Source organism: Marmota flaviventris, chromosome 1 (assembly GCF_047511675.1).
Source record: "Marmota flaviventris isolate mMarFla1 chromosome 1, mMarFla1.hap1, whole genome shotgun sequence".
NCBI classification, from domain to species: Eukaryota; Metazoa; Chordata; class Mammalia; order Rodentia; family Sciuridae; genus Marmota; species Marmota flaviventris.
In genome coordinates this window covers 210,597,174-210,616,232 of record NC_092498.1, presented here as the reverse complement: position 1 = coordinate 210,616,232, position 19,059 = coordinate 210,597,174, and the positions used below count along the sequence as shown (strand labels likewise).

Sequence of the window (19,059 nt, the reverse complement as noted above, 5' to 3'; positions counted from 1 at the left end):
AAGATAACAGCCACACCTGAAAAGAAAACCACTGAGTCTCACACACACAATCACACAGAATATCACTGCAAAAGCTTGTACACAGACAAGAAAGCACAAAGACATTCAGCTACACTACACTGACAGACACAGTCACAGAGAGTTTACACCTGGACACAACCCCCAGTCAACTGAGACATAGAAACATAAAGACATGACACAAGCATTATCGCAATCACTCTGACACAATCATATACAGATTCTGGTCATCTCAGAATCACATGTCCACAGGTCAGGCACAGTGACTCAGGAGGCTGAGATTAGAGGATCACAAGTTGAAGGCCAGCTTCAGCAATTTAGCAATGCTTAATTAACTTAATGAAAGCTTTTCTCAAAATTAAAAAATAAAGGGCTGAGTATGTGCATATATATATATATATATATATATATATATATGCACGAGCGCGCACACAAACGTATTTGTAAAGCCAACTATTAATAGGATTATACCTACACACAATTACAACCACAGAACATAAGCAGAATCATACAAGAGAAAAGCACAATCAATTCCACAGAATATACACCTATGCAGAAATAATCACAGAAACACACAGTTACAATATCACACAAATTTCCAGAGAAACACAATCCCATACACACAGCCGCTAAGGCAGAATCCAAATGCACCATCCCGAGCCTCAGAACGCCACATGCATACAGTCAGTCCCACCTTCATACAGATGGCACATTCAGGCACAATCACAGCAGACGCACAGTCACACAAGATCTCCCACACGTAGCTACACGTGTTTCCTGGGATAGACTGGCAGACAGTTGGGCTAGGGTCTCCCACTCGCAGGCCACCTTCCCCTCGACGGGAGTTCCAAGACTTTCTCCCCTTGTGCCTAAGTTTATTTATTCAACTCCAGGATCCCTCCTCACACGCCCCCTGCATCTGGGGCCAATAAGAACACGAATACTACTGGCCAATCGGCTTGGCGCACTCGCCTTCCGCCCCTTCCCTGTTCCGCTTCTTAAAACGGCCAACCTGCCTAGACCTGGGCGCGCCTGCTTCCACCCGGAGGGCGGCCGTAGCCCCTTTAAAAGGCAGAGCCACGGAGGAGCCGTGTCTAAGAGGAACCAATGGGAAAACCCGTTCTGTGTCGGCTCCGCCCACCTGCGGCTGAGGTCAAAAGCTTTCGTCAATTGCTTTGCGACCTCCAGGGAGCTTTTCGGCACTGGGTGCGCTAGGGGCCAACTTCGCTGGTGGGAGCCTTTCGCCCCCGCTCTTCCATCTCTGCATCGCTCGCCCCTTGCTGATTTCATGGCCCTGAAGGGCGTCTCCCTGCGGTTGCTGAGCCGCTGGCCCCGCCTGCGCGTCCTGCGCACTTGGGGCTCGGCGGCTGTGCACACTGGTCAGTGTCCGGGTGGGATGGGGAAGGAAGAATTGGGGATTCGGGAACGTTTCCTATGTAACTTTTACGTTGTGTGTTTGCAGAGAAAGGAGGGAGGACACAGAGTCAACCGGCCACATGTAAGGATCTTTAGTCACACAGTTGTTCTTCGGCCCCTGTCCAGCTATCTGCCTGCCCCAGGTGGACTCTGCCCCTGAATCCGAGGGCTGCCCAGGAGGGGAGGCAGGGGCATGCTCAAGGTCAAAGGCGCTAAGATTATGGGTGCACTGTCCCTTCAGGATCGGAGAATGGTCACTTTTGTTAGTCCTGTTTGCAGCCCACATCCTCAAGGAGCGAGTTAGAGGGGAAGGGGAGCTGCTTAAAGATCAGTGAAGAGGTGGGCTGGGCTGAATCAACTCCCAACCCACCTCAGCCTCTCGTCCTGAGTTTGACTGGCGTGACCCGCTGCTACTGGAGGAGCACCTGACAGCAGATGAGATCCTCATCAGGGACACTTTCCGCACCTACTGCCAGGAGCGTCTTATGCCTCGAATCCTGCTGGCCAATCGCAATGAAGGTGCCTAGTGGTCCGGTGGTGATCCCTTCCTCACTGAAACTCTATCCTCTGCCATTTATACCAGCTCTGCCTGCTCTAGTATCTGGGCTCTTCTGTCTCTGGACCTGTCTGAACTCAGACATCTGTCCCTTCACAGTTTTTCATCGAGAGATCGTCAATGAGATGGGGGAGCTGGGTGTTCTGGGACCTACCATCAAAGGTAGGGACAAATTTCTCTCTGTACTTTGTAGACCTCACTTTGTCCCATAGTCCTTCCTTTCCATGAGCCACAGTTTCTTGATCTAAAATGGGACTGGTTATCCCTCCTTTCGAAAGCAGCTGTGGGATGAGATGAGTAAACCCCCAACTACAGCCAGCTCCCTGCCTGCCTCCTTGGGTGCCCAGATGTAGCATTCTCTCTTGGGTCCCAGAAGTCCCTTGTCCTGGCTGGACTGGGATTTGGCCTTTCTTATCCTACCTGATCTTCCTCATGCCTCCAGGGTATGGCTGTGCTGGGGTCTCATCTGTGGCCTATGGGCTCTTGGCCCGAGAGTTGGAGCGGGTAGACAGCGGCTACAGGTCCATGATGAGCGTCCAGTCCTCCCTTGTAATGCAACCTATCTATGCCTATGGCAATGAGGAGCAGCGGCAGAAGTACCTGCCCCGGTTGGGTGAGTGGCGGCTATCTGTGGGGCCTGGTGGAAGGAAGACAGACCCTGTGATCTGGAATGCAGAAATGTGGCCTACCTCTTTTCCCATCTCAATGATTGTACCATCTGGTTGTGGTGGCACACACCTGATAATTCTGGGAGGCTGAGGCAGAAGGAGCCTAAGGTCAAGGCCAATGGGCAACTTAGTGAGACCCTGTCTCAAAAGTAAAAAATCAAAAGGTTAGGGATATAGCTCAGTGGTAGAGTGCTTGCCTAGCATGTGGGAGGCCCTGGATTAATTTTCTAGTACAGCAAAAGAAAGAAATGGCACCATTGACCACCTGAGTCTCTCTGAAAAGGCTCTGGGATCACTTGGATACCAGATCACTCACCAGTCTTGACCATCTCCTCTTAGATCTGTCTTGTCTCCTGATTTGCTTTCTGTGTTCCAAATCCCAGACCACAGTGTAAAGTCTTAACTTTCTAACCATGTCCATGAGACCCCCTGCATGACCAGGCCTCTGCTCACATTTCCACCTAATTTCTGGCCACTCTCTCAATTGCTCCTCCTCAGCCAGGCTCAGCTGCTTGGGATTCTTCAAAAGTACCCCTGGGCCTTTGCCCATCCCATTCCTTCTGCCAGGATCTATCTTCTTCACACTCTCCTCCTGTGTAACTTCTCGGTGCCTTCAGGACACTCACCAGCTCCTTCCTGATTCCCTGGGGCCCATTCTCCAGCATGGCATTGTGATGATGGTCTGGGAGAACCATTTCTTCTACCGCCTGGGAGTGCTGGCAAGGCAGGGCCTGACCCACCTTGGTCAAGGAGCCTGGCTCAGTGGGGAAACTGGTAATTTTTGTTTGAGAGGGTGAATGTTGTCTCAGCAGCCCTGTGACTCTGTTTTGTGCCTGCAGCCAAAGGGGAGCTTCTGGGCTGCTTTGGGCTCACAGAGCCCAACCATGGGAGTGACCCTGGCAGCATGGAGACCAGGGCCCACCATAACCCATCTAACAAGAGCTATACTCTCAGTGGGACCAAGACCTGGTGAGAGGCCTGGGTGTTGGGCAGGCAGGTGGATAGGGCAGGGGGTCAGCAGCCAGTCCTCTTACTGACTGTCCTGTCCCTAGGATTACCAACTCCCCTGTGGCTGACCTGTTTGTAGTGTGGGCTCGGTGTGAAGACAACCGCATTCGGGGCTTCCTTCTGGAGAAGGGGATGCGGGGCCTCTCAGCCCCCAAGATTGAAGGCAAGTTCTCGCTGCGGGCTTCTGCCACAGGCATGATCATCATGGATGGTGTGGAGGTGCCAGAGGAGAACCTGCTGCCCAACGTGTCTGGCCTGGCGGTGAGTAGTGGACACTTGGGTAAACTGGTGTCAGGTCACCTTCTGGTTCACCTTTCTCAGGCAAGGATTGAACACACACACTGTCCCTGTGCTTATAGAGCATAGAGTGGTGATTCTGAGGCTCAAACTGACTCACTAATGTGATAATGTCCTTTTTGGCTGACCGTCTTGCTTATCTTGGTTCTGCCCAGGACACCTGCAGGCCTGCACCAGCCTAAGCCTTGTAGTCATGGTCATCTTTCAGTCTCCCTATGCCAGCCTCCTAGGTCTGAGCTCTGAATCCAGGTCCCAGGCTGGGTAGGAGTGCGCAGATCCAGAGTGGGCAGGCACCGGGCCAGGCCTGCTGCACCGGAGCTTTGCTGCCAGGGCCCTGTGTGATTTAAATGGCTGCTGGGTCCCTGTCTGGGGTGTCTGGGAGGGAGTTTTCCCCTGCTTCAGAGTTGGTTCTGCACCCACCACCCTTAACCCACCACCTCAGCCCCACCACCCTCAACCCTACAGGGTGCCTTCGGCTGCCTCAATAATGCCCGATATGGCATCACGTGGGGCGTGCTGGGAGCCGCCGAGTTCTGTCTGCACACAGCCCGGCAGTACACCCTAGACAGGTGTGTGTGGCATTTATGCTGTGAGATTCCTGGGGGTGTGAGGGGTCTTGGGATCCATCTTGTACCCAGTGGTGATTCTCCAGTTCCTGCCCTTCTCTGTGAATTCCTTCTGCGCAGTGAAGGGCTGAGTCCACAGCTGGGCCATGGTGAGCTCCAGGGACAGGTGGGCTTCCTGGAACAGTGGGGCCTTGGGATGAGACCAGGGAGTGGGCATCCCTCCAGCCCTTACCTGATCTTACCTGTTCAGGATCCAGTTTGGTGTACCATTGGCCAGGAATCAACTAATTCAGAAGAAGTTGGCAGACATGCTCACTGAGATCACACTGGGCCTCCATGCCTGCCTGCAGCTTGGCCGCTTAAAGGATCAGGACAAGTAGGGGCCTCAAATTGGGGGAGGCAGCTATGGTGGGAGGACTCTGTGCCCCTCCTGGGAAGAAGGCCCTTCCTCCCTAATAGTTCCAGGGACCCATGCTTCTCTTTCTCTTGGCCTTCATGGACTGGGCCAGGAATGGCCTTGGTCCCTTATTGGGAGCTTGGTGGCTACACTAGGGAGTTCACCCTCCCACTGGCTGGGTTTGCTCAGGGCATCAGTTCTTTGTAACTGTTGCTTGTTACATGTATGTGCCACTTCCAGGGCCACCCCGGAAATGGTCTCCCTGCTGAAGAGGAATAACTGTGGGAAAGCCCTGGACATTGCCCGCCAGGCCCGAGACATGCTTGGGGGGAATGGGATTTCTGATGAGTATCATGTGATCCGGCATGCCATGAACCTGGAGGCTGTGAACACCTATGAAGGTAGGGGCTGGACCCTTGGCTGGGACAGGGGTGGGGTGTCACAGTGGCCTTCTCAGTGTCTTGGGACAATGTTTGCATCCTACTCCAGCTATCAGCAAGTGGCAGTGTGACGGGGGTCAAGTCACGGGCCTCTGTCTCTCATCCAAAGTTGCTCATGTGGCCACACACTGCATGGCATCGAGGTCCCAGCAGGCCCTATGTGGACTTCTGGCCCTTTCTCCCATTGTGCTAAGGAGAAGGGTGTTCCTCAGACTGATGGACAGCCTCCACAGGCATCCCCAGAGTGAGGGCAATCCCTGAGGGCTGGGGGTGCAAGGGAGAGAGGGTGAAGCAACATACAGGAATTACCATCCTACTTGATGTTCAGAGATAAAGAAAAGTCATTTGTAGACTGTGATGTTTGCACCTTGCAATTGGATATTGCTCACACTGGGTCCTGGACTCCTGACTCGGTGGGAAGACAGATGTAAAGAAAAGATAATTGAAAAGGAAAAAAAAAGGGGGGCTGGGTGTGGCGGCGCATGCCTGTAATCCCAGCAGCTCCAGAGGCTGAGGCAGGAGGCTCGTAAGTTCGAAGCCAGCCTTAGCAATTTAGTGAGATGCTAAGCAACTCAGCAAGGCCCTGTCTCTAAACAGAATACCAAAAAGGGCTGGGGATGTGGCTCAGTAGTTGAGTGCCCCTGGACACTTGTTAGAGTCTGTAAACAAGTCAAAAATAACACCTGGCATTTAGCCAGGGGAATGTTAGAGTTCGTAAACAAGTCTGGATGGTGCCTGGCAAAATGCCAGAGGGAGTGGTTGAGAAGTAACAAAAGCAAGTCATTAAGTGTAGAGATTCCTGATTGGTTGACTGATGTATCTAGTTTATGCTAATTAGATAAGCTATGTGGAATGTATAAATACTGCTCCTGTCCTGCAATAAACGGCTTCCACTCCTGCTGTATCAACGTACACAAGTTGTTCGTCACCCCCCGGTTATTTTGCTGCAGCCGGACTGCAGCAGACACTAAATCCCGGAACCAATAAATAAACAAATGGAAAAAAAAGCACAGTCCATTGCAAGCCATGTAGAAATAGAGTTCCCCACGCCAAGAAGCTTTTAGACAGAAGAGATGGCATGTGTGGGAATGAATGTCTTCCCAACGCACCCCCAGACTAAGGAACCAAGGGGAGGTCCTGCAGCCCCACATATTGTTTCTGTCAAGCAAGGGTGGGGGATCCCACAGTGTGAGGATGACCCTGAGGATAAGCAGAGGGACCTGCACAGGGTCTTACACAGCAGAGGGAGGGGTCAGAAGTGGGCTTTGGGAAGTCAACAGTGCGATTCGACTCTGTAAAAGGAAGGCCTAGACCCAGCTATTGCCCTTCTTGGACTATTCCCTGAAGACCTTAAAAGAGTGTACTATAGGGATACTGCCACATCGATGTTCATAGCAGCACAATTCACAATTGCTAGACTGTGGAACCAACTTAGATGCCCTTCAATAGATGAATGGATTAAAAAATGTGGCATTTATACACAATGGAGTATTACTCAGCACTAAAACATGACAAAATCATGGAATTTGCAGGGAAATGGATGGCATTAGAGCAGATTATGCTAAGTGAAGCTAGCCAATCCCTAAAAAACAAATGCCAAATGTCTTCTTTGATATAAGGAGAGCAACTAAAAACAGCAGGGAGGAAGAGCATGAGAAAAAGATTAACATTAAACAGGGACGAGAGGTGGGAGGGAAAGGGAGAGAGAAGGAAAATTGCATGGAAATGGAAGGAGACCCTCATTATTATACAAAATTACATATAAGAGGATGTGAGGGGAAAGGGAAAAAAAATCAAGGGAGAGAAATGAATTACAGTAGATGGGGTAGAGAAAGAAGATGGGAGGGGAGAGGAGGGGGGATAGTAGAGGATAGGAAAGATAGCAGAATACAACAGTCACTAGTATGGCAATATGTAAAAACGTGGATGTGTAACCGATGTGATTCTGCAATCTGTATACGGGGTAAAAATGAGAGTTCATAACCCACTTGAATCTAATGTATGAAATATGATATATCAAGAGCTTTGTAATGTTTTGAACAACCAATTAAAAAAAAATACAGGAAGGAAAAAAAAAAAAAAAAGGGAGGCCTAGTCTCTGCCTCTGCCTGCTGAAAGCTGGGGAAGGTCATGTGGGCCACTCTAGGAGGGACAGCTTCAGGCTGGGGGATCAGCCTGGACGAGTGACTGCTTTCTGATATTGTTTTCCTGTCCCTCCTGGGGATGGGAAAGAGTCGTCGTATTTTCACATAGCCAAAAGGCTCAGCCTCTGTCATGGGAGGCATGGCTGGATTGAAAATCAAATGTTTAATCAACTGGGGCATCGTGTGGGGTGGGGCGAATTTGCCAAGAGTGGGGAGCACTAAGGCTGGGCCCATAGCGAGGGCTAGACTTGCTGCATTACTGGATCTAGCACAAGGAACTTGGGTTATCTTTTTATTGTTTTGGCCAAAATATGTTACAGAACTGTGAAAAACAATCTTCTCTGCATGGCCCAACAATGGCCTCTTGGTGGCTGTCACTAAGATGTAAATGAATCTCCCAGCAGTGGTTAGCATTCATCATCTCTGTAGGTCTGTTCTTCTGGAATTGTGACCTATGGGGACATGAAGACTAACTTTAAAGGGAAGTCACAGGTTCTAAGACTCCAAGCCCACTCTTTACTAATCTCGTCCAGGTACACATGACATTCACGCTCTGATCCTTGGAAGAGCAATCACAGGAATTCAGGCGTTTACAGTTGGCAAGTGAACCCACTTCATTGGAGGACCTGGATGCTCTGAAGCCCCTTCCTGGAGAGATGTTTGGCTGAACCCTGGGACCACTGTGCTGTAGATGGTGGTAAATGGACCCAACTTGTATGATGGGAACTACTGACATACTGATTTTTAAATATCAAAGTTTCCCTTTGGAAATCATCCAGAAGTGTTTCTTAAAAAGAAGATGGGATTCTCAGTGTTTCTCGATTCACTTTTAACTGTGGATGAGGTCAGATTCCATTTACCTTAAGACAGAAGCTTCTCCTGATGGGGTGGAGCAGGGAGGAGGAGGAGAATGACTCTGTAGCAACTTCATCAAGACCAACCTCGAGTTGCCCTGAGCAGACCCCAGACCCCAAGAGGGTGCTTCGGGGCTCACTGTGCCTTCCTACCCTCCCATCCCGGGGCAGTGCCTTATTTATGTTGGATACTGGAGCAGAACAAGGGAAAGGAGAATAAAGAGCCTGCACAGCTGACCCCACAGTGTTCGGCCATGTTTACTGGTAACTACTGGTAACCACTGCAAAGAAGTTTGGGGAGTTTCTCAGGGGAGAGGGCAACAAAGCTGGGGGCTTTGAATTGTTGGAATAGGGCGGGGACCTTGCACTGGAGTGGCCTGGCCCATTTCTGAGTCTAGGATCTGCTGTAATCAATAAACTTGGATGAGGCACTTCCTAGGCCCCAGGGCATATGCCATGCTGCAGGGCTCAGCGCTGTGGGTAGAGGGAACAGTTGCCGACTGGCAGGATTACACTTTGTCCTTTCTGTAGCCACACAGTGATGAGAAGTGACAGTGGTTTGGTTTCTCAGCTTGGACACACTGTTTTGGGGGCCACAGGGTTCTGTAGGGCGTGTGGCCCTGTTGTTAGGGCTGGGCAGTGGACTCCTGTCCACATTCACTCCCAGTTTAGCCATTACAAGTCCCCTTCCTCAGGACAGCCCCCAGCCCCACCCTGTGAGGATGTCACTCCCACCTCAGGCTGGACGCACAGGTCTTTGTACACGGACTCTACAGTGTGGCAGACTTCTTTGAGCTCTGTTTCCAGATTGCTGATCTTTGCCATTTTCTGGGTGAACTCTTGGAGCCTCTCCTGGATGATCCTGCTGTGGTGGTTGTAAACCTGGTACATTCTCTCCTCTAACTTCTCTGTCAGATCGGTGACCTTTAAAAGAAAAGTGTTCTTGGAAAATCAAACAAGCAGCATACTATACATCTGTTCTAAGTGGGTCTTTTAGAATTCTGCAATTTATTAAAATGGTACAAAGAATTCCAGTGATAGAAGTAAAATTGCCTACATATTAAATTTTTCATTTTTTAAAACAAAATGCTAAAGTACAGGTAACAGCTGGGGTAACAGCTCGTGGTCGAGCACTTGCCTAGCACTCAGGAGCCTTGGGTTCCATCTCTACCACTGCAAACAAGAGTAGGTACGGTCAGCCCTTCACACCTGCTAGTTCCACATCCAGGGATTCACCCCATGGATCAAAAATATTTGAACAAGGGGCTGAGGCCATAGCTCAGTGGTAGAGCACTTGCCTAGCATGCATGAGGCACTGGGTTCGATCCTCAGCATTGCATAAAAATAAACAAATAAAATAAAGCCATTCTCTCCATCTACAACCACAAAAAAATTTAAAAATATTTGAACAATTACATCTGACTGAACATGTACAGACTTTTTCTTGTCATTATTCCCTAAACATTAGAGTATAACAACTCTTTACATGGCATTTACATCGTATTCAATATTAACAGTCATCTAGGGATGATGTGAAGTCAATAGGAGGATGTGTGCAGGTTCTATAAAATTGTTCCACCATTTGACATAAGAGACTTGAACATCCATACATTTTGATATATTTTGGGGGTCCTGGAATAAATCCTACTGTAGATACCAAAGAATGACTAGATGGAATTTGAAAATAAAAAGGTCTGACTAAGGGACCCAGGAGCACTGCAAGTTCATGGACTCTGCCTACTGTAATTCTTAAGAGGCACAACCATTAATGTCAGACCTGAGCATAACATCAGGCTGTGTCAGACATAAGCCCCAGGAGTGTTGGGGGAACATCTGTCCTGTCACAAACCACTGACAACTTCCAGAGCACACAGGTATGATGAGCTATTAACGGTTCCTACTCCTGCTGCTGTTCACATTTGTGTGAGATGAGAGGCTGGGTTTGGCAGATGGACCTGGTTCCCTCACTAGGGCAAATCATTTTTCCTTTTTCTTTTCTATTTTTGGTGATGCTGGGGATTGAGCCCAGGGTCTTGCGCATGCTAGGTAAGAGTTCTACCAACTAAGCCTTTTATTTTCTTTTAAAGTAAATTTTTTTTTTTAATTTGATGGTGCTGAGGATCAAGCCTAGGGCCTCATGTATGCTAGGTAGGTGCTCTACTACTGAGCCACACCCCCAGCCCAAATCACTTATTTATTGGGGTACCAGGGATTGAACCCAGGCATATTTGGCCTCTGAGCCACATCTCCAGCTCTATTTTGTATTTTTTTTTTTTTTAAGGGTATCAGGAATTGAACTCGGGCACCAACCACTGAGTCACATGCCCAGCCCTATTTTGCATTTCATTTAGAGACAGCGTCTTACTGAGCTGCTTAGCACCTCACCATTGCTGAGGCTGGCTTTGAACTCATGATCCTCCTGTCTCAGCCTCCCAGATGCTGGGATTATAGGCGTGCGCCACTGCGCCCGGCTCAGATGATTTATTTTTAAACTTTACTTTTCTCGTCTGAAATGGGTCCCATCTCTTGATTGTTGTAATGGTAGAATGAGATACTGTGTGTGAATTGCCTAGCACAGTACCTAGAATGTAACAGAGCCCAGCTAAGGTGCCTTCCCTCCCCTTTTATATGAGGAACACCCCCAGTCCCATTATGGAAAGTCTGTCACCTTGATCTTGAGGCTGTCCCTGAAGTTGGTCATGAGTGCATGATCCTTTTGCCTGCTCTCGTTGATGTTTTCGATCAGTTCCTGGGCTCTTTTCTTCAGGATATCAATGCTTGACTCCAGAGAGGAGAAGTAGGGTACTGGCTTTCCTTCCAGCGCGGGCAGCTGGCGGTTGGCACTGGAGGTAGAGACACACAAGGGCCAGAAACCTGACTTCATGTAGTACAGGAAACTGAGATCAGACCCAGACTCTCTCCCAAGAGTGGCTGATCTGGTCTGGGGATGTAGCTCAGTGGTACAGTGTGAGCTTAGCATGCATGAAGCCTCAGAACTGGAGGGAAAAAAGACAGACTTATCTGAATGAGCTCTACAGTGGGAAAAGCCCTAAAGTTATTGACCCTGTAAGGCATTCCTGGCAATTTCCTTAAGTTATTTCATTCATGCCCTGAAGAATGGAGTTGGCATCCCATTTAATAATTGAGAAAACAGACCCAGAGGTGCAAACTAAGTATGTCCAAGGTTCCAAGACAGGATCTGTTGCTGTTGTTTTATTACACCAACTGCCCTGCCCCCCAGTTCTGTGTGGATTGAAAGCAGAGCTAGTGTTCTATCACTGGCTGTGTCCTCAGCCCCTTTTTAAAAAATTTCATTTTAAGCTGGGCAGGTGATGCACACCTGTGATCCCAGCAGCTCAGGAGGCTGAGACAGGAGGATCTCAAGTTCAAAGCCAGCCTCAGCAAAAGCGAGGTGCTAAGCAACTCAGGGAGACCTTGTCTCTAAATAAAACACAAATTAGACTTGGGGATGTGATTCTGTGGTCAAGTGCCCCTAAGTTCAAACCCCAGAACTCCCCCCACCAAGAAAAGTTATAATTAAGCCAGGCCTGGTGGTGCACACCTGTAATCCTGGTGACTCAAAGCCAGCCTCAGCAACTCCACTAGACCCTGACTCAAAATAAAAAAATAAGAAGGGCTAGGGATGTGATTCAGTGGTTAAGCACCTCTGAATTCAATCCCTGGTAGCAGGTCTGGGCATTGTGGTGCATGTCTGTAATCCCAGCTGCTTAGAAGTCCAAGGCAGGAGGATTACAAGCTTGAGGCCTGTTTCAGCAATTTATTGAGATCCTGAATCAAAATAAAATAAATGAAAGGGCTGGGGATGTAGTTAGGTGGTAGAATGTTCCTGAGTTCAATCTCCAGTATCACACAACACATAGAAGTTATATTTATGGTGGGGTGTGGCTGAGTGGTAGAGCACTTGTCTAGCAGATGGGAGACACTGGAGTCCATTCCCAGAGCCACCCACCACCCCCCACACACAAAGTGTGTATGTACAAATTTCTTATTATTTTTTTGGTACTGGGGATTGAACCCCAGGACTGCTTTACTACTGAGCTACATCCCAAGCCCTTAGCTTAAGCACTTCCCACCTGCCAGGCACCACACTAAGCTACATGCCTTGTCTTTCTGCATCCTCACCACCACTCTGGGGTTGGTCCACTCATGATTGTTACCTTACAGCCAAGGACAGCAGAGAACACGAGGGGAAACAACCAGCACTCTATATGCGCTATGTTGCCAAGCTAGGATGTTCCACAGGTTAGGTGCACTCTGTGCATTTCCTTCTTTTCCTTTCCTTTCTTTTCTTTTCTTTTTTTTTTTTTTTGGTGCTGGGGATGGAACCCAGGGCCTCTCCAATATTAACTCTAGCTCTGCCTCTAGCCCTCAATGCATTTTTAAAAATATATTTTTTAGTTGTAGGTGGATACAGTAACCTTTACTTTATTTTTATGTGGTGCTGAGGATCGAACCCAGTGCCTCAGCCGTGCTAGATGAGCGCTCTACCACTGAGCCACAACCCCAGCCCCCCCTCAATCCTTTTTTAAAAAAAATATTTATTTTTTAGGTGTAGTTGGGTACAATGCTATTATTTACTTTTTTTTTTTTTTTTTATGTGGTACTGAGGATCGAACCCAGGGCCTTGGACTGACAATATTTTCAATTTACAATGGGCTTATTACAACATAACCCCATTGTAAATAGAAGAGTATCTGCACTTAGGAAAATATATCTTCATTTTTGGATGCTTTCTCCATAAACTTTTTCTTGGCTTTCAGTCTCCTGCCTGCCTAAATTCTACATTTTAGCTCAGAATACAACACTGTGGAACCTTGATGATCCAGAGCCTGGGTGGTTATTTGCATGCAAATCCTAGACCCAGGCTTTGGCTGTGACTTTGTCCTCATGTGTCCCTTGCCAGATTGTATCTTGCCTCTTTTTCTTTGCACTTGCTCCCTGACTTGACCTCTGAGACCTACCTAGACCCCAATGTTTGACCTGCTTAAAAGTTGTCTATGTGCTACATGTGGTAGCGCATGTAGCTTGGAAGGCTGAGGCAGGAGGATTACAAATTTGAGGCCAGCCTCAGCAAATTAGGCCCTAAGCAACTTAGTGAGATCCTGTCTCAAAATAAACAAATTAAAGCACCTCTGGGTTTAATCCCCAATAAATAAATAAATAAACAAACAGGGCTGGGGATGTAGCTCATTGGTCAAGTACCCCTGGGTTCAGTCTCCAGTACCAAAAAAAAAAAAAAGAAAAATCCATGACCCCCTGCAAATCTATATTGCTGCTTCTATTTGTCACTCCTCATGCCTGTAAATCCCAGGGGACTGTGCCCTGTTTCTATCCATGCTTCCAGCACCCAGTGCTCCATTGTCTGTTGGCAGGAATGAAGGAGCCGGCCCTCCCCATTTCTCCCTCCCCTGGCTTCACACAACGCAAGCTCATCCTCCTTCAAGGCAAGACAAAATTGCCAATGAATTCACCGAGCTAGGAAAGTGCTTCCAATAAGACAACAGAGTCTATAGCAAAGTTGGCTATAGAAAAACACACAGTAAAGCATTGCTTTCTAGGCATTTTTTAAAGACATTTTGGAGTGGGACAAAAATTTACTGAGGAGTTCCTGACCTTAGAGCCCACAGTTACTTTTCTTTCCCAGGGGTAAGCAAAAGAGACTCATTCAGAGCCGGGACAGGCATTTCAACATTTTGATGTTGTGTTATCTGGATTCAGTGGAGATTAGAGTGGATGGCTTTTAAGAGAACAGCTGGCAGGCAGTGGAACACACCTGTAATCCAAGTGGCTTGGGAGGCTGAGATAGGAGGATCATGAGTTCAAAGCCAGCCTCAGCAACTTAGTGAGGCCCTAAGCGACTCAGCGAGCCCCTGTATTATTTATCTAAAAATAAAATACAAAAAAGGGCTGGGGATGTACCTCAGTGGTTAAGTGCCCCTGGGTTCAATTCTCAGTGCCAAAAAAAAAAAAAGAATGGCCATGCTTTGCAGGATGAAAATGGAGCAGAGGACTTAAGAGAACCTGGTCTTGGGTTTCCCGGCGACCTCCAGTACTGCTGCCTTCCTGGGCAACACCCTGAACCTCTTGGCAGCAGCTGAAATATTTCCCTGCTATTCCCATTGTGTGGAAACAGATCCTGCCTGGGCCTCTGCTCTCTTCCCTTTGTGCCCTCTTGAACACCCCCGTTCCAACCCTTGCTGGGTAATAAGGCCTGCACGGCTCCTCCCTGTAGCCTGTCCAGCTCATCTCCCACTCGCCCCTCCACAGTGAACAGCCTGTCATTCTCCAAAGGTAGGCTTGTAGCCTGGTGTGCCTGGGCAGTCCCTTTTCCCACCAAAGATTTGCTCCTCTATAAAGTTCTCCTGGGCTTGACTTAAGTGCATAGTGCCTATAGTGTCACTCAGCCTTTGCTGGACTCCTGGAGGGCTGGGCCATGTCTCATTCAGGTCTTCAGGATCTCATGGGAGGAATAATAAATGGGTTGAATAAATGAATGGCTTTCAATACCAGCCACACTTTGGTGATCCACCCAGTTTACCACCCCCAGCCCATCCCCAGCTGATATCTCTCTCCTGAGCTCCTGATGATGTACATGTACACCTTGCCACAGGCTTCTTCTCCACAGGGCTGTCCCCAGGCATCTCAGACTCCAACTTTGCCTGGAGTCTGGCTTCTCTCTTCCTCCACATCCTTGAAATGCTCTCATTTCCACCACCCGAATCTCCCCCCAATTTATCACCCTTTGCAGTTCCATGTCTATCATTTCTCATCTGAGCCCTAGTGACCTTCACAACTGCAATTCCATCTCCTAATCCTACCTGACAGCCTAAGGTGGTCTCCTAGCAGCCATAGGTCAAGTCTATATTCCTTCACACAGCGGATGAGGCTTTCCAGCATCTGGGCCTGCACCCTCATTCCAGCCTTACAGTTTTCTGCTGCCCACTACATCTCTGGCAATCTGGAACCTTCCACAATTTCTCCAAATCCATCACCCTTTTCCTGGATGACTTTCCCTTTCTGCTTCCTTCACACAGAAGTGACATTTGGAACTTCCCTTCCTGCACTACACTGCTCTTGGTCACAACGCTATCATAGCTTAGGTACACTGGTTCCCCCTTAGTGCACATACCAGCTGGAGGGCACAGCCTTCATCCTGCTCGTCTCTGCTTTCCAGTCCCCCAAAGCCTTCCTAAATGTCTGCTGGATACCTAAGTGAATGAGCCACTGACAGAGGTGGTTCTGATATTCCTGTTTGCAGGCCTCCTTTTACCCCTAGTTTGCCTTGTCTCAACCTCTCCTGGATTGCTCAAGAGTTTAAGGACCTCAGGTTAAAAATCAATGATACCGCCAGGTGTTTCTTTTTCTGTAATTGTTCACCGCCTGCCTGAGCTGCTAACAGTTTCGAGATGCTCCTTTCTAAGGCTCAAGGGATGAAGCTGGAACTGGTTTTCATGGCAGTTCTGCAAATGGTGAAAAATCACTTGAATTCAACTAATTCAAATTTTGTGTGGGACAAAGGCCTGCATCAGATGTCTGCCGAGAGCTTCTTTATTTTTCCAACCTCTCCTTTGGGGATTTAGTCCTTTCTATTTCATTTTTCTTAATACTCAGCAGCTGCATATTAATCAGGATGCTAATGAATCATAGGCTTCCCTGGGCCTGCATTCACCAATTAGCTTTAATAAACAAAATGCACGGTGTCCTCTCCACTGGCTTCCCCAGTTCCTGGGCCTGCTTCTGCTGCCCAACCCTGGACAGAGGCCAGGGAATGGAAGTGAGCCCAGCACAGCACGCCTGGTGTGTATGGCCTGCTCAGGGGTCGGTGGTGGGGTAGGGGCTGTAAACACATCGCTGTGCTCATCTATTATGTCTGTCCTTCTAAGGAGTCCCTAATTCGGCTTCGAGGATTAGGACATAGTTCCCAGGCAGGGCCCAGGCTGGCAGGGGGCCCAGGAAATGGGTCTAAGTGAAGAGACCATCTGTTCGCTCCAGGTAAAGCTGTGATTGGCAGGCGTGTGAGCCAGAGCCGCCCGCTGGTGGGGCCCTCCCTCCGTGGCCTCTAACAGATATACAAGTAAACAATCCGCCAGCCACTTATGACCACCGCGGGCGGCAGTCCCAGGAGGAGAGGCAAGCTAATCAAACATTCAAGGAGGAACACAACAGAATCTCTGGCGCTTGGGCAAAGCGATGTTTTGCTGAGGTACTTGCCAGGAAGGGGGAAGGTTTGAATCGAAGCTGATGAGCCAGTTCCTCACCCTCTTCTTTTCTCTCCCAAAATGTGTTAACATTTTAATCATGTTGCTGAGTATCTGCTGCTGGATCTATTAACTGGCCTCTGCATTGATTTTAATCCATCTGGTTTCTGGCCCAAAGCTCTTGTGTGCTCCTTGAGGTCTCTAAATGATTTGCAATTGTCTGCATCTCTTCACCACACAGATTTTGGTCTTAACATGCATATTTGTGGTAAGATTAACAAACAGATGACTTCAACCATTTCTTTCCTTTCTCTGGTCTCTGACAGCACACACCTAGAAAGCATTCCACCATGTGGTCTGCGTTCCAACCAAGGAATGGGGGAAGCTGGCTTTGTTTGGAGTCTTCCAGGCCCTGTTCTGAGCCTCTTCTCACCCTGTTCCCGTGAGCTCATTCATTCCACAGCTGCCACTGCAACAATGACTCCCACAGCGTCACATCCAGCCCCTGCCCCACCCTGAGTTCTGGGCCAGATAATCCAACCGTCATTTCTTACCTGGGCTGGATACATTCACGTGGATGTTCTTGGCCACCTCAAACACCTCAAAAACAAACAATGAACAAAGGGAAACACAGAACTCTGTTTTTGCCTCCTCAGAGAAGCCAGTACCTTCGGGGAAACCATGACAAGCCAGAAAGCAGGCAGAAGTAATGCACTGAGCGACTGGTTGTGGGGGTGGGTGGAGGGGAACCCTGATTTGTAGTTGTTGTTGTTGTTTCTGGTACTGAGGATTGGACTCAGCTACCACTCTACCATTGAGCCACATCCCCAGCCCTTTTTATTTTTTGAGACAGGGTCTCACTAGATTGCCCAGCCTGGCCTTAAAATTGTCATCCTCCTGCCTCAGCCTCCTGAGTTGCTGGGATTACAGGCATGCACCACCTTGCCCATCTGATTTGTAGTGTTTGTCAGCCACCATAGCCAATTTCAAGCTCCCAACATGAAGTCACTACATGCTAACTTGGGAAGACAGCTGGAGCTGGTGGCAGCACAACGTGGCCGGAGGCATCCTCACTCAACCCTTTCCTCTCGCCTTATCCTCTGCCCAGTTACATGCTACCCCTGCCAGAGCCTCCAACCCGATCTCCTCACATCCACTTACACCGGCTCCCAGCTCTCCACAAAGCAGCTTTTTTACACCAGGAACCTGAGTATGTCACTTCTTTGACCCAGCAGGTCTCCTCATCCCTTGGTATCCGGTATCTTAGTTCCACACCCCTCAGATACCAAATCTGGGTACACTCAAGTCCTTTCTATAAATGGCATAGTATTTGCACAGAACCTACAAAATCCTCCAGTAGGCTTGAAATAATCTCTAGAATACCTGAAATACCTAATGCAAAATAATTGTTATGATGTATTGTTTAGAGAAAAATGATAAGGAAAAAATGTCTGTACCTGTTCAGTACAGATGACATTTATTCCCCTAATAGTCTCCATTCTTGGTGATTGAATTTGAAGACACAGAACTGCCAATATGGAACTTGAGGATACAGAAGGCTGGCTGTATATGTGTACTCAAAAGAAATTTAAACATCCATCCCCCAAAATATTTTGTTTTAAAATAAAGTAAAAATAAGGACTGGGGATGTACTCAGTGGTAGAAATCCCTGGGTTCAATCCTTCATACTTTGGGGGGGGGGGGTAAATGAAGTCCTTTAGTTTTGGGTTCTTTTTTGGTACCAGGATTGATCTCAGGGGCACCCAACCACTGATCCACATCCCCAGCCCTATTTTGTATTTTATTTAGAGACAGGGTCTCACTGAGTTGCTTAGTGCCTCACCGTTGCTGAGGCTGGCTTTGAACTCTCCATCCTCCTATCTCAGCCTTCCAAGCTACTGGGATTACAGGTGTGTGCTAAGTCAAACAAGACAGATACAGGGCTGGAAGATGTAGCTGGGGATGTAGCTGAGTGGCAGAGCACTTGCTTAACATGACTGAGGTCCTGGATTCAGTGTCCAGTACCACTGCCCCCAAAAGGCAGTCACAAAGGACCACAAATATATGATTCCGTTTATATGAAATGTCCAGAACAGGCAACTCTACAGACACAGAAAGCAGATGAGTAGTTACAGGCTGGGGTAGGTGCAGGGATTAAGGGTTAAAGCTAAGGAATATGAGGTTTATTTCTTTGGAACAATAAAAATGTTTTAAAGGTAACTTATGGTTGTATAGCTCTATGAATATACTAAAAACAATTAAATTGTATACTTCAAGTAGGTAAATTGTATGGCATGTGACTTATATCTCAATAGTGCTGTTATAGATTGAGCATCCCTAATCTAAAAATCCAATTTCATATGCTCTAAAATCTAAAATTTTGGGAATGCCTACATAACACTCAAAAAGTTTCAAGTAGGACTATACAAGGCCCTGAATTTCATTCCTAACACTGCTAAATAAATAAATATTTATT

General features: G+C 48.1%; 2 protein-coding genes across 2 annotated transcripts; one reads left to right on the top strand and one right to left on the bottom strand.

The window, feature by feature from the left end:
* The first annotated feature begins 1,151 nt into the window (after positions 1-1,151).
* Positions 1,152-8,601, top strand: Gcdh (glutaryl-CoA dehydrogenase). The gene is made up of 11 exons (XM_027955210.2): positions 1,152-1,397; positions 1,481-1,516; positions 1,810-1,953; positions 2,090-2,152; positions 2,433-2,603; positions 3,498-3,627; positions 3,711-3,927; positions 4,429-4,532; positions 4,780-4,905; positions 5,167-5,327; positions 8,044-8,601. Exons 1-11 carry the CDS (start codon positions 1,307-1,309, stop codon positions 8,115-8,117), a joined length of 1,317 nt encoding a protein of 438 aa, XP_027811011.2. The 5' UTR covers positions 1,152-1,306; the 3' UTR covers positions 8,118-8,601.
* On the bottom strand, positions 7,855-11,105 carry Syce2 (synaptonemal complex central element protein 2). The gene is made up of 3 exons (XM_027955061.3): positions 11,033-11,105; positions 9,100-9,288; positions 7,855-7,962 (listed from the first exon to the last, which is right to left on the bottom strand). The coding sequence occupies exons 1-3, from the start codon at positions 11,063-11,065 to the stop codon at positions 7,918-7,920; spliced, it is 267 nt and encodes an 88-aa protein (XP_027810862.2). The 5' UTR covers positions 11,066-11,105; the 3' UTR covers positions 7,855-7,917.
* Positions 11,106-19,059: the final 7,954 nt, after the last annotated feature.